This window comes from Episyrphus balteatus, chromosome 1 (assembly GCF_945859705.1).
Source record: "Episyrphus balteatus chromosome 1, idEpiBalt1.1, whole genome shotgun sequence".
Lineage (NCBI taxonomy): Eukaryota > Metazoa > Arthropoda > Insecta > Diptera > Syrphidae > Episyrphus > Episyrphus balteatus.
In genome coordinates, this window is record NC_079134.1 from 149,406,884 (window position 1) to 149,421,885 (window position 15,002).

The 15,002-nt window shown below is 28.6% G+C and overlaps 1 protein-coding gene across 2 annotated transcripts in view; it reads right to left on the reverse strand.

Annotated features, from left to right (window-relative positions):
- The window catches only part of LOC129906631 (GTP-binding protein RAD), a 191,974-nt gene that overhangs the window by 96,191 nt on the left and 80,781 nt on the right, over window positions 1–15,002 (reverse strand). For both annotated transcript variants that reach the window (XM_055982453.1, XM_055982454.1), the window contains exon 4: window positions 2,826–2,948. In XM_055982453.1, coding sequence (XP_055838428.1) covers window positions 2,826–2,948 — 123 coding nt within the window. The remainder of the gene's footprint in view (window positions 1–2,825; window positions 2,949–15,002) is intronic.

A 15,002-nucleotide genomic window follows, 5' to 3' on the forward strand; every position in this document is an offset into this window, starting at 1 on the left:
ATGTATGTGTAAAATTATTTCTAAATTCAATAGTCGTATTAGCCTAGGTCACAAGGTGTTTGCCTTTTAATCCGGCTAGGTTCGTTTTCCAAGTTGAAACTACAGAAAGAAATTTTTCAATCGTCAAAACAATATCGTCTGATAAAAATTGACTATCGCTTTTCATAGAAGCAAGACTGACGTCATAACGAGATCGTCTGTCGATAATGAATTGCGGAATGACCCTGTTTGTTAGTCACGTATTCTTTTAAAATATTTTTAAATTGTATATAAGCAAATAGTGAATGAAACAGGTGGTATAAGTATAATCGGGTTTTTGGATTTTTTTCAAAATTCCGAGAAAATCGCGTTTGAAAGTTCGGGTAATTTTTTTTTTTTCGAAAAATCGAACGCTCCTAGAAGCTAAATCGCTTGAGAGCAATTTTTGGGAGTGATGCCAAATAATAGCTTGTGTCAAGGGCCTACGCTTTGCACATTGTCAGATTTTTAAAAAATCATCTTCCATGTTAAACCGGCACATCATGCCTATTTTTTCAGAATCAGGCTTAACTTTTTTTACCTTTAAGTTCTCCCGGTTTGAGAACGCTTGCACCTACAGAGATGGAAGTTGTACCCAAATGTAGGTTGGAGTCCCCGTCACCTTTGGGTATCAAATTTTTTTTTTTTCATTTTTTTCAAAATTCCGAGATATAGGCGTTGGAAGTTGTTGGCGCGAAAAAGCTTCTGGGAGCTGAACGCTTTGACTTAGAGACATGGGAGTGGTGCCATATGAAAGCTTATATTCTCAGCTACCCGATAGTGGTATAATCGAGTTTTTGGATTTCATTCTAAATTCCGAGAAAATCGCGTTTGAAAGTTCGGGTAAATTTTTTTTTTCGAAAAATCCCCGAAAACGGTTAAAAAAAAGAAAACCAATTGAACGAAAGGAATTTTTAAGCAAAGATCATATAACTAGTTATATGATCTTTGGTTTAAGTGAAGTTCTGCCAACTTTTAAATAAAATTTTAAATGTTTCTATGAAAAAAGTGACGATGTTAAAGTATGCACATACTTTTTTAAGTTGAAAATCGGGAGAAAACCTACATAATTTTTAAACATAAAATCGGACATAAAATACGTAAAATCGGGGAATATGGCAACGCTGTTCAGTATATAGTCAATTTACAAAGTTAGAAGATTTTCTTTGTAACAGAGCTTCATTCATTGCTATACCTGATTTGCAAAGAAACAGACTAGAGGTTTACTATCTTTACTATCTTTTCACAAAAAAAAAAAATATGAATTTCAATTTCTTTCTTTGCTACATAGAAGTCATACAGAAAAAAGCAACAAGAAATTAAGCATCAAAAGCAGCAGAAAGCGTAAACAAAAATCCTGCTAAAAGGAAAAAATCCTTCTTTTTTTCTGACACAGAGTAAACAAACTGATTATATACACATACAAAGAACGCACGTCTTCATCCCTTTCTATAATATTATCTTTGTGACTAAGTCGAGCTAAGACCTCGACCTACATATTTTTTTTTCTAGATTTACCATGTACAACAAGTATCTAATTCATCTTTCAAAAATAAACAACACGAAAAAAGAAGAAAGAAAAAAAAAGAATTATTCCCAAATCGTAAAACAAAGATACATCTTCATAACAAACAAACCAAAAAAAAAAAAAAATTGATGCTAAATCCTTTTACTTTGGCAAAATATTTTTCCATAAGATTTCCATTTTCATTTATGCGTGTCCATAATTCTTGCCCTTAAGTGACACTCAACCCGGATGTGATCCCATTATTTTTGCTAATACTTTCTCCTCTTGAGAAAGGGACATCGCATGTGAATAAAATACACCCAATCACCACTTTGAACACGAATACCAACTTCCATCCTATCTTTAAGGTCCTTTTTCATTCGTAGAAGAAAAAAAAGGATGTTTTATTTAAAGGGTTTTTTTTTTCCAAAAATGAATTCAAATTGGTATGCTTTGGTGAATTTTAATGAAGTTCTAAAAATACAAGAAAAAAACTTGATAAAAGTTAAAGTTTTGTTTAACTCTCTCTTTTCATTGTAACTTTTACATTGATACATCATCGTCATTTATATAAGGATCTCAAAAAAAGGAAACTAACAACTTAATCAATTATTCTGGTCACAATATCAATTTCATTTGTAATATTCTTCTTCAATCTCTCTCTCGGAAGGTGCGGACTTTTACTATATCCATTCAAATGTTAAGCTTTTGATGAAAAAAGATATCCTTCAAGTTAACTTAACTTCTAATAAGGATATTACCTCAATATGTTTATTTAATGAAAAGCAAACAAAAAGTCAATATGTGTGGCATTAAATGACTTATTTTCATCAGAAGGATTATAACAAGAAATCTTCAAAAGTGAACTTGACATTATTTCCATTATTAATTAGTTTCCATTTCAAATGGCAAACAAAAATGACGAAACAAGAGAGCTTTTGTGTGGGATTTATTTTTGACATATAAATGTCAAATATTAATTTATTATTCAACAAGGATTTTAATGAAATTATAATCACACTGATGACAGAGGAGCTGACATAAAATCATATTCTTTTGATGAGTCACTTAATTGAGATGAAATTCATATAAATATTTCTTATATTTGGCATTTTAATGCATTTAAGGTGGATGAGGCATATTGTAAAATATATTGATTTCTTTTGTTCTTTCTTTGATTTTCGATTTTTTTTTTTTAATAAAGTGATTTTTTTTTTAAATTTATGTTAATTATTCTTTCATTTTTGTGAGTAAAATACTGTATGTATTTTTATTTTGTGTTGATATTTATTTAACTTACCTCCTTTAGATGAACTAAATGTTCGAAGTCTATCTACATCTTGATCCTCTCCATCACTCACTTGTAAGTGATGCATATTAAGTGATGGTACATCCAGAAAAGCATTTGATTTTCTTTGTCCTCCTGAAAAAATATAAAAATAAGGAATAAATTAATAAATTAATTTATTTACATTTGAAGAAAAAGAAAAAAAAATAAAATAATTGATTTAAACTTTTTTAGCAGTATTTTTGTCAAATTTCATGCGAAAATAATTTATTCATTTTTGTTTTATTTTTTTTTGTTTTTATTTTTACTGAAAGTTTGTATTTTTATCATTGAAATTTGTCATTATAAATTTTGAATTGGTATTATTTTTTAAAAGTAGCATTTTAAATTAACATCCCTTTTCTTTTAAAGAGTAAATTGAAAAATGGTCCTGAAGTTTTTTTTGAGGACGATCGAATTTACCATATGGAGACCTCTTTTTATGTAGAAAAAAAAAACATAACTTTCATATCGTTGTTTTTATAAAGCTGATTCAACTTGAGTATACCATAGGCAATAAATTGAGAAAAATTTAGACTAAATTTTAATTAAAACAAGTTTGTACATATTCAGTATGAAAAATGAATTTAGACAAATTAAAATCAATTTCAATTGTGGCTGTTAAAAAACTTTTTGAAAATATTTCAGTAATTTCAGTTACAATATTTTTGTTCATGTAGTTCGTACCATAATTACGTTTTTTTTTGGAAATTAAAATTTTTTCTGTTTTTAGTCATTTTTCATACAAATACATCATTATCAAACGATCTTTATTATACAAATTCTTACCAAAGACATACATATTTGAGAACAAAATTCCAGATGCATTTATTCACTTTTATCTTATTATATTTTTTGTTTTACACTTTTAAATTTAATTTATTTTTAAAATTTAATGAGAAAATTATATAAATACTAGCTGACCCGGCGGACTTCGTTCCGCCATTTCTTGTATTTATTTTTAATTTTCGACTCTGTAATTAGTTAATTTTCAAAGTAAAAATAGGATCAAAACTTGAAAAGTTCATAAAATGAGTTTATATATGTTAACTTTTAAACTTTTAGCAAAAATGGCCTATGCATAATACTCATGCATGCGCATGATTAAAACCTATATATCCTATAAGTTTGAGATTTTTTGCAGACTTTTGAAAATTCCAAAAAAATAAAAGACTACTCAAAAATGTCCCTAAAAATTAGGTTGTTTTTCAAAAATTTTTATTTCAAAATACAGGGCCTATGAAAAAAATCCGTTTTAGACCCCTAATTTTTTTTTTTTAAATATCTTTCTCGTGGTGTAACTCAAATTTCTGTGCAAAATTTTGCGTACCTCTAATTAGTCTTTTGTCGAAGGTCTATGACTGCAAAAAAACCTTCACAACATTGTTTTTGAAATTTTTTTGAATTTTTTCAATACCTTTTTTAACTATTGAATAAATTTGTCTATCATTTAAAAAAAAGTCAACCCTTTACGACTTACCGTTTAGAAAATAGCCTCTTTTTTCAATGTCGTGTTACCCCTATTTACCCTATAAAATCTTAAATTTTTGTTTGCCTTAAACCTTCTCCTCTTATGCCTTTTTGATTTAAAAAAAAAAATTAAGAAAATAAGTCAGCCGGTGTGGCCGGTTAGCGAACGTACACAAAACCAAACTTTAATATATACATATAATAGATGTAATTTTAGATTTTTCTCGTAATCTGAAGATGGGAATTTTTACTCCCGAAAACGTTCATTTATGAGTATAACAAGTTTGCCTTTTTGCATTGATTAAGAAAAAAAGCTTTAAGTCGAAATCGGTTCGTTGAAATGTTTGTCATGAAGAGACTATTCTTATAATGGTAGCATTTTGGATAAGAACTTTACTGATTATAGTTTTTGTTTACATTATATGGCTTAAGCTTTAACTACTTTTGTAGTTTTTTGTTATTGTTTACTTTTTATACTTTTTTTGCCTTTTGTGTTTCGATGTAGTTCTAGCTTTATGAGTGAGAAAAAACTCTGAAACAAATTTGTTATTTACATAATTAAAAATGAGAGCCATCTTCATTTAATTCACGTGTTTCACGAGACTTGAAGAACAAAAAAGCTTTTAATAACTTTTAATATTAATAAAATGTACATTATTACAAAAAAGGTTCCTATCAATTTTTTTTTTATTAAAAATTTACTATACACTTGTTAAATGAGGCTATGAGAACAATAGTGGCGTAGTCAACTTTTTTTTTTCAAAAATGAGTATTTTCAAAAAATATTTTCTCATTTTTTGAAAAAAAAAAGAAAAATTATGGTAAACTTTTAATTTGACTTTGTAAGGAATTTCATAATTACTTAAATTTTTATAATAAATTGAACGCCATATTTAATGTATTTTTTCACAATATCAAGTATGCCATTTAATTCTTGTATAAGAAAAAATATATAAAAAAGTATAAAAAAAAATTGAAAATCGTATGAGTTGTTTAAAAAAAAAAATAATTTTTTATAAATATGTAAAAATATTTCAATTTATTTTAAAAATTCAAAAAATTAGTTTTTTTTAATTTTTTTTAATATTTATATAACGATTACCTTAACATTTCTTTTTAAAAATGCTGGTGAAATCGGCTATGTCGTTAACGAGAAATACAAAAAAAAAAACCTTCTATTAAAAAAAATATTTCTTTATTTCAAAAGTTGGCTCTTTGTGTAATACCTACTTACTTTAAAAACATGATCTAAAATAAATTTATACAATTTTTAATAACTCATAAAGTAATATTCAAGACATTAAACCATTTTCTAATTTCTTTGTTTTTTTTTTATCGTCATGATACATCATTTTTATTTTTATTTCAAAATAAAGTGTGTCATAAAACAAGAGTTTGGTGTCAAATTTAACAAAATTGATGAAACTAATGTTTTTTCTCCTTGTCATTTTATTACATCTTTTATCTGTCACAAAAGTATAAGAAACAAAAAAAAAAAAAAAAAAAAAAAAACAGACAGAAAAATTCATCATTTCTAAGATATCTGTCAAAAATATATTTTTTCATTAATCACGTTCATATATAAACTTTTGACAATGACCAACACGTATAGGTATAAATTCCTATACAAAAATAAAAGAAAAATGAACCAAAATAAAATTTTTCTTGTAACCCCTTAAAGTTTCTTATTTTTTTTTTTTTTACATTACTAACCAACCAAGAACCATGCCTTTTTTTTTTTGTCAAAATAAATTAAAAAATAACCCTAAGCCATACGACCCTAACATCAATCACAACACAATCCTATACTACATTCAATAAAAACGTGACTTGTGTTATTATTTTACAGAAAAAAAAAAAAAAAAAAAAAAAAAAACAGAAAAAAAAATCCTAAGAACCTCAATGACATTTAGAAAAATATATATAAAAAAAAAAAAAAAAATAACAAACAAACAAAAAACTTTGTCGTCCTCAAAAGAAAGTAAACTTCCGGAGTGTATATCTCTTATTGAAAGTGCCATTAGCCCACTTTACATTTACAATGACTTTTTTTTTTTTGAAAAAATAAAAAAAAAAAAAAAAATATTTTGGCCTTTATTATCTGAATGGCCAGAATATAACATTTTTCAACACACAACACATCACCCATTTCGACGCCATTATTCTTCCGTCAGAGTACGGGCCGAGGAGGAAATTTTGAACTCAAAATGTCTCTCACAAAAAAGGTGCCAAAGGAATATCATCAAAATCACCACCCAAAAAAAAAAAAAAAAACGAACAAACTACGAGTAAAGTGAGCTTTTGAATTAATTAGGAAAAAAAAGTTCACAAAATAATGAATACAAAAAAAAAAGTTTTGTTGGTCACTTAAGAATTTTCAAAGGAATGAGGTGACAGGAAGTAAAAGTGAGGGTTGACTTCAAAAAAAAAAAAAATAAATAAAATAAAAAAAAAAACACCGAAACATGAAAATTCCATTTCTGGCCCAAAAGAACTTTGATTTAATAGCCAAACTTGTATAATTCCAATTTTCAGGGTGTGTGGGTTTTTTTTTTTTATTCCTTTATTTGGGGGTGGTTTTGTTTACCTGTCGAGCCGTTGTCTTTTATTCACAAAAAAAAAAAAAAATATAGAACCCACAAAGCCCACACTCATTTGACCCAGATTTTTTGCTGGTTCATCTAACCGTTATTCTATCATCTATTAAGGGTGTAATATTGAAATTGATGAGTTCCTATATTATGGTTTGTGTTTTTTGGGGGGGTGGAAGGGGGTTTTAACCCACCACCTGTTGGTGGCTATGTGGACTTAGTTTGACTTAGAGAAGACTCAATAACGATAAACATTTTAATGGCCACTGCGCGAACACAGGGATTAAAATAAAATGGCGGTTAGTGAGGTGATTGCCCGGCCAGCCGCCAAAAGAGGGGGGTTGTTTTGTATTAATTTTAGATGACGACATATTGAAAAAGAGATATAAAAATAAAATAGCAAATATTTTTCGATTATGTCAACCCGGTTGCCCTAACATCACAGCAGGGGGCGGTTGGAATTATGTTGTGGATCCTATCGTATCCTGCGAGCAGAGGTGAGAGGTTGTGACTGATAGGTAGTTGGGGAATTGTGAAACTTAATTGAAAACAACAAAACAACCACACACTTGACACGATATACGAAAACACACACAATAACGTTGACGATAAAAACTTGCTTGTTGTTGATGTGACTTTTTGTCCCTAGTGGAGGTAGTTGCGGTGTGGTGTTGGAGTAGGTATATAATAACCTACTGGGCGATGCGATGTGTGATTCTGATAAATAATTGAAATTGTTTCGGTTGTCGCCTTGTCACACACAAGAGAGAAAGAGTATAGCTATGGCATTAATTGCTTTCATTTTTATTCGAAATTTATTAATTTTTATATTTTTCCATTGGGGATTTCTTTATTTTTTTTTTTTTTTGGGTTGAAGGAGGGTGTAGGATTATTGAGGGCATAGAGAGAGTGACATTCTGAGGTTGATGGCCTGAAAACATAGGTTAATGTAATTAAGAGAAAATTAACAACTCATTAATATTATATTTTTCTAGGTCATTTATAATGCAGACAGAAGTTGTTTTTGATCGGTATAATTTGTATAAATGTGAAAATCAAATTAGAAGTAGAATTAGGGGCATTTTGTTTAGTTTTGGTAGTAGATGAAATTATTTTTGATATTTTTTTTTTTTTCTAAAAATAAAACTAATTAACTTTTAATGAAGCATTACACACTAGGGTGGGTCAAACAAAAAAATCGAAATTCGTTTTTTTCGATTTTGTACTCCGAAAAATTGATTTCTAGACATATCTAGAATATACACACCAAATATATGAGCTCTTTATATTAATGGGAAGGTCCTCCGCTACGCAATTTTTCATTTTTAGATCAAGCTTCTACTTAAAAAAAATCATTTTTTTATTAATTGACTTTTTAGCAAATTTTTTTACATATTCTTGTAGAAAATAGAACGCTCTACAAAAAAGGCCTTTGACACTTTTTTCAATTATTTAATCGTTTAGTAGATATTTGAGGTCCAAAATTCGAGAAAATCTTTTAAAATTCGTTTATTGTTCTTAATTTTGTAACAAATTAAAAAATTATAATAATCAAACGCGCATGACATATTATTGTAGGAAACAGATTGCTCCACAAAAAAGGTCTTAATAACTTTTTTCATTAATCTAACCATTGTAAAGATATTCGAGGTCAAAGATAAAAAAAATTATAAAAAACAATTTTTATTTTTAAAAATTTTCCAATTCACTGAAACTTTATTATTTTCAAATTAACAAGATGTATTATTGTAGGGGCTATTTCAGAAACAGCATAAGTCCATGAGCACTAACTTTTCAGGAGCAACAAAAAACTGTTTTTTATGTTAAAACTCCACAACACTTCAAATTTAGAGTATGCCGAGTTATAATCTAGCTAAAGACGCATTTAAAAACCTTAAAAATATTAACTTTTTTTTCAAGTCTTAGCGGGTTTTCAAGCCTTTAAAGTAGCTGGACTTATGTCGTTTCTCCTCAAAACGAATTTTTTTTGGTAAAACTTTTGTTTTTATTTAGCTATAGCTTTTGAACCCAGCTTTCGATTTTAATAAATAAAATAGCAGTAGATAGAGTAAATCTTTACCTTTTTATAAATGTATAACTTGCTTGCGTGTCATGATGTTTGCCAAAATAATTTAAAACTGGTAAAATGTCATATAATTCAAGAGTTAAAAATGCTGCCACCGCGAGAAATCTGGCTATAACTTTTGAACCCTGAGTTCAATTTAAATGAATTTAATAGATATAGATAGAGTAATTCCTTACCTTTTTATAGATGTATAACAAAACGGGGTGCGTGTCAAGATTGCTGCCAAAATAATTTAAAACTGGTAAAAAGTCATGTATTTAACAGTAAAAAATGTTGTCACCGGGTGAAATCTTTTCATACATTTTAAACCTTTTCCTTTCAGTTTTCGTATTTTGGCAGGTCTGATGTCTGACATACTTCATTTTTTTCCAGAAGATAAATAACAAAAAAAAAAAATATATAAAGTTATGCATTCGTACAAAAAAAAAGTTGAGATAACATTTTTCTATGACATTACGATGATAGAGAATGCCAAAAAAGTTTGTCCCGAAGTTCCGTCTGTCAGTCTGTCTGTCTGTAAACGAATATACACCCTAAACGGATAGACCGATTGATGAAAAACTTGGTATGTTGCGTTATTTGGGGACTCTCCAGAGGGGTTTTTGGAATTAATTTTTTTGGACCAAAAATAACGGTAGGTACTTGTCATTTACTGATTTTAGTAAAATTGAAATACATATCTCGAAAACGGTTTTGTTAAAAAAAATTCAAATGTAAGTTTTAAAAGAAGGTCTATCTTTCAATAAAAAAATTTTATTTTGAAAATCATTATTAACGGTACCTGCCAAAGAACCGTTTTTTTTTTTTTAATCCGATTTACTCTGAAACTACTTATTCGATTTCAACGAAACTTTTTGTAAAAAAGCACTTAGGTATATAATTTTAATATAAGCCAAAAATAAAATTTTGAAAAAAATAATTTTTGGATTTTTTTAAAAAATTTGAAAATTTTTTTTTGATTTGGATTTTTGATTTGATTTTTTTCAGATGTTGATCAGTGATTTCTACAAAATGGCATACCAACTTTTTTTTTTAACTTTTTGTCCAAACAAATATTTATAAAAAATTTGTTTTTCAAAAAATGGCTTTAACGATTTTGAAAATTTTTTTTCTAAAAATGCACCTTAAGATATCAAATTAAACTGCATACATACTTGTTTTGGAGGGCAATTTGATTTCAGATTTTGTTTTATTCTTTAAAAAACCGAATTTTATGTTTTTTTTATTAATTTTTTGTTTTCTATATAAAAAGTCTTAAAAATTTAAGCAACTTGAACTCTAAGAGCAAGTTCGTGCGACCCAGTCGTGCATTTTTTTTTTCCGTTAAATGTATACTGTTTTGAGTTATTTGATGAAATGCACATTTGAATATCTTTGATTCAAAGTGCTGGATCGAACTTACTCTCTCGATGTCGTAAAACTGCAGTTTTCATAAAAGTGAATATCAAAACAACACATGAAAAATTTGAAATGAAATTACTTTTTGAAAGAAGACGACCAGTCTACTTTTACTGAAAACAGTATTGAAAAAAAATTAATCGTTTTATACAACTGACAAAATTAGAAAAGCAATATTTAGCCCTCTATCGGCACACGGCACATAGGGGTATTTTCCAATTTTACGCGGACAAAATTATTTTTCCGGTTTATCTTCATCAACCAGGTAAAAGCTTGTATTTAGTACTGGAATAAAGTGTTTTAAGTGTTTATTTCAATGAAAACATTTTTCTTCCTAAACCACTTTTTGATCAAACATAAAAGTGTCAAGAATGGATCCCAATGGTTTGTTAAAACGCTTATAAATGGGGTTCTATTAATGGTATCGCCAAGATAAAGGTCTTAAAATTTAGGAAAAATCATAAGGATTCAGGTTCTGTAATTCAAGAAGTTGAATCTTTAAAAAAAACTTAAAATATGGATGCTGAATACAAGGTTACCATTTTTCAAAACCTAAAAACTTTAAGAAGGGCAAATGTGTCGGAGTTGCACTTAGTTGCACTTTTTTTTACAGATTCAATTAGATAAGAGTTTAACCTTTAGAAAACATTAAATTTTAACACACCATAATGTGAAATTGTATAACTTATCTCCTTACCAACACAGAAATTTACTTTTTTTACGATTAATTTGTATTAAGATTCAACATATCACTTTTTTATTTATAAAGTAATGCAACATTTAGATACAACATCTAGAAGACAGTTTCGGATCTCCTTATCAATATTCTATAAAAACTTTTTTCTACATCCACTTAAAAAAAAAGTACTTAATTAAGCACAGTCGCTAAATTACAAAAAAAATTAATTTTATCTTTGGGCTGAAAACTTTGAACTATAGACCGCTGCTGTTAGTCACCTGATGTGATAATCAATTTTGAAACTATAAGAAATTGCTAGGCAAGTTATCTCCTTTTAGTAGGATGTTGATTTTTTACGTTTGGATCAGTTTAAAATTTCGTGTTTTGTCCGCCTAAAGGCAGGACAAAAATTAAAAGTGGTCACAAAAAAGTGTCTTTATAAGGGTGAAAATACAGTTTTTTGAATTGTGAATACAATATTCGAATTCCTCGGAATATTGTACATCAATTTCATATATGATTCTCTATAAAATAGTGAGACCGAAAAAAGTTCTATCGACATGAAAAAGTATAAACCAAATTCGCAAAAAAGAGGTGTGCCTACAGACTGTTAGGAAGCCCTTTGCTCCAAAAAAATGTTATAATTGATTAAGTGGAAGACAATATTTCCCCAATATAATAGATTGTGTCATGGGCATACGCTGTGCACAGTGTGCACATTGTCAGATTTAAAAAAAATCATCTTCCATGTTAAACCGGCACATCATGCCTATTTTTTCAGAAGCGGGCTTAACTTTTTTTTTACCTTTAAGTTCTCCCGGTTTGAGAACGCGTGGACCTACAGGGATGGGAGTTGTACCCAAATGTAGGTTAGAGTCTCCGCTACCTTTTTTATTTTCTTCAAAATACCGAGATATAAGCGTTTGAAGTTGTTGGCGCGAAAAAGCTTCTGGCAGCTGAACGCTTTGACCTAGAGACATGGGAGTGGTGCCATATGAAAGCTTATATTCTCAGCTACCTGATAGTGGTATAATCGGGTTTTTGGATTTTTTTCAAAATTCCGGAAAAAATAATCAACTGAAAAATTGGAGTATTTTTTTTGACTTTTTTTGGATTTTTGTAAATGTTGCGTTCGACAATCGTGTGTGAAATTTTAGGACATGCATTGTTGTATTCTTATAAAAAAACTTCACCAAAAAAGCAGAATTATCAAGGTCCTACATAGGTACCTAATAAATTTGGTTCATATATGATTTTTGTGAAAAAATATATTTTTTTTTTCATCTTTAAAATTTGTTTGAAATATTAGTATGTTAAATCATTATTATTTATTATGTGTAAAAGATAAGAAAAATTGATTTATTTTTTCTAAGAAATCGAATGAGAAGTTATGAACAAATAACCGGAAGTTTAAAACATGAGTATAATGTTTGGAACAAGATACAATAAATAAATCGTAAAATTGACGGAAAGAAAAATTCCAAACAACAACAAAAACCCTTAAGACAAGGCAGTTCAATAAAAACTCCTTAGGCCACACACGACAACTAAAAGAAAAGTATTTGAATAAAGCAATAACTTTTACACAACTTCCTTATACATATTTACGTAAAAAGATTTAAAATAAATAACTTATCGAACAATCGACAGATGGTTTCTGAACCCCCATCCCTTTTCCTCCTTCTGAAATATTGATAACCATTATCATAAAATCCCAGCAACCAAAAGGAGCTTTACAAAACGACGAAGCCCATTCAACAGCATTCGTGTACAGATGTGATTAAGTAACATTTTTGGTGGTGTATCTCTCTAATGTTTTTAGTCCTTTTGGTTCTTTTGTATAAGAAAAGTACCTTATATTCCTTTTGCCTGCTGTTGACAGGTGCGTTCTATATCCTCTGAGGGGAGAAAGATATAATGGTTGCCTGTGCCATCATTAATTAGAAATAAAAGTTGTTTTGTTTTGTTTTGTCAGAAGGATAAATGTATGTATTAAATTCTTTTTTACTTCTTGTGAACAAAAAAAAATAGGTATTTAGTCCTTAGATATGAAGGTGGTATATGGTGAAGGCGAGTTAAATATCTGAGGGTGCCTCTTTTGTTGAGAAGAAAAGATATTTGCCAAAAGAAAAAAGAAAAATATAAGAAATCCTTATACCAGGTGCGATATAATTGATAAGAAAGTAGGTAAGTAATTGTGGAAGAATTATAATAATAATAGACTTGAAGAAGGTTTAACAGGTTATTAAAAGCATTTTCTCTGCGGGGAATACCTACCAACAAAAAAAAAAGATACCCAATTTACATATCACAGAAATTAATGAAGAAGTTTTTGAATCTCAAGATGATGATTATTTTATGAGAAACCCTTTTTTGCGGGTTCGTGTTTTATGTTTCAGGAAGATTGTTTTGAAGACAGGAAATTTTGTTTCGTAAAAAATTACATGAAAATCAATGTTCATACAAGTGATATTAGGTGGTTTTCTGAGAAGATGAGGGGTGGAAACATCTGGTTTTTTTTTATAACATTTCAAGTGATAAGTTTGGATGATTTTTTTTATCAATTTGAAAAATAAAGAAGCAGGTGGCTTCTTAAAGTTGAGGGCTTGCCTATACATACATCATTTAACGAGAATTTAACTAATACCTATATAAGACATCATGACAAAATTTAAAGTAAAAAGAAGTCTCATCCTCCTTTGAAGTCGTGATAACGTCTTATAAATCGACGAACCATGGCAGCCACCACAAAAAAGTGAAGCCATTTTCTCCCGTTCCGCAGTGCTCGCAAAAATTTCAATTAAAAATTAAAAATAAACTATTAGAGATACAAAAATCTTCTACAGCTTATTTGAAAGATAATAATCTAAAGTTAAATACATTTGAACGATTTTTTTAAATTCCTTCATTTAATAGGGTAAACAGGGGTAAAACGGAAAGATGAAATTTGAGCTGAAATCTAAACGCAAAGTTGTAGAAAGTTTTTTTTTTTTCTATAGATAAATGAGACTAATTTAAGAATAACTGCATTAAAGAAAAAATTCTAAAAAAAATTTGAAACTAAGCTATAACGTTTTGTTTGAACGTTAAACACGTGTTGGGGCTATGGCATAATGATGATTTTTGGTAGGAAATTTTTTTTTTTTTGACAATTCTAAAGGTGCCAGGTGAAAGATGAGGGGAAAAAAAATTAAGCGTCTGATACGGATTTTTTTCCAACACTCTGCGTTTCAAAATATAAATTTTTGAAAAAAACCTTGTTTTTTAGGGGTATTTTTGGGTAGTTTTTGATTTTTAGTTTTTTTTTGGAGCGATCAAAAAATCTCTTTTTTTTTTTTTTTAAGGATGCATACATGTGCAAAAACTTGGAATCGTTTAGTGAGTTTTGACTGAATAACGGAAGAAACAAGTTATTAAAACACACGTTTTTTTACCGTTTTTAACCGATTTTCATCGTTTTTTATTTTTATCTTTTTTTCTTTAATAGATACAGGAATAAAATATATGGAGTAATGATAGGATATGACAACGACTAAATTTGTGCGAAGTTTCAATCATTTTCGTAAACACAATTTTGAGATAACGATAAAATAAGATACTTTTGACTAAGGGCAGATAGAAATTTTATTAAACTTTTATGAGCATCCTGATACAATTACCTTTCATTTGGTAGACTAACTTCAAGCTACACAATGTTAAATCAAGAAACTTGCGAAAAACCCCAAAACACCAGTGGAAATCTGTTGCCCCCCGAACAGCCACCAGTGTGGGAAGTACCATAATCTCAGTCTGGAAATTCGACATGGTTGACTTTAAAAAATTCCATCTTTGAAATGAGATTGATACGTCATATGAAAGGTGAAATAATAAGCTTTCATATGGTATATATTTTTAATAGGTTGTCAAACAAAAAAATTGATTCCATA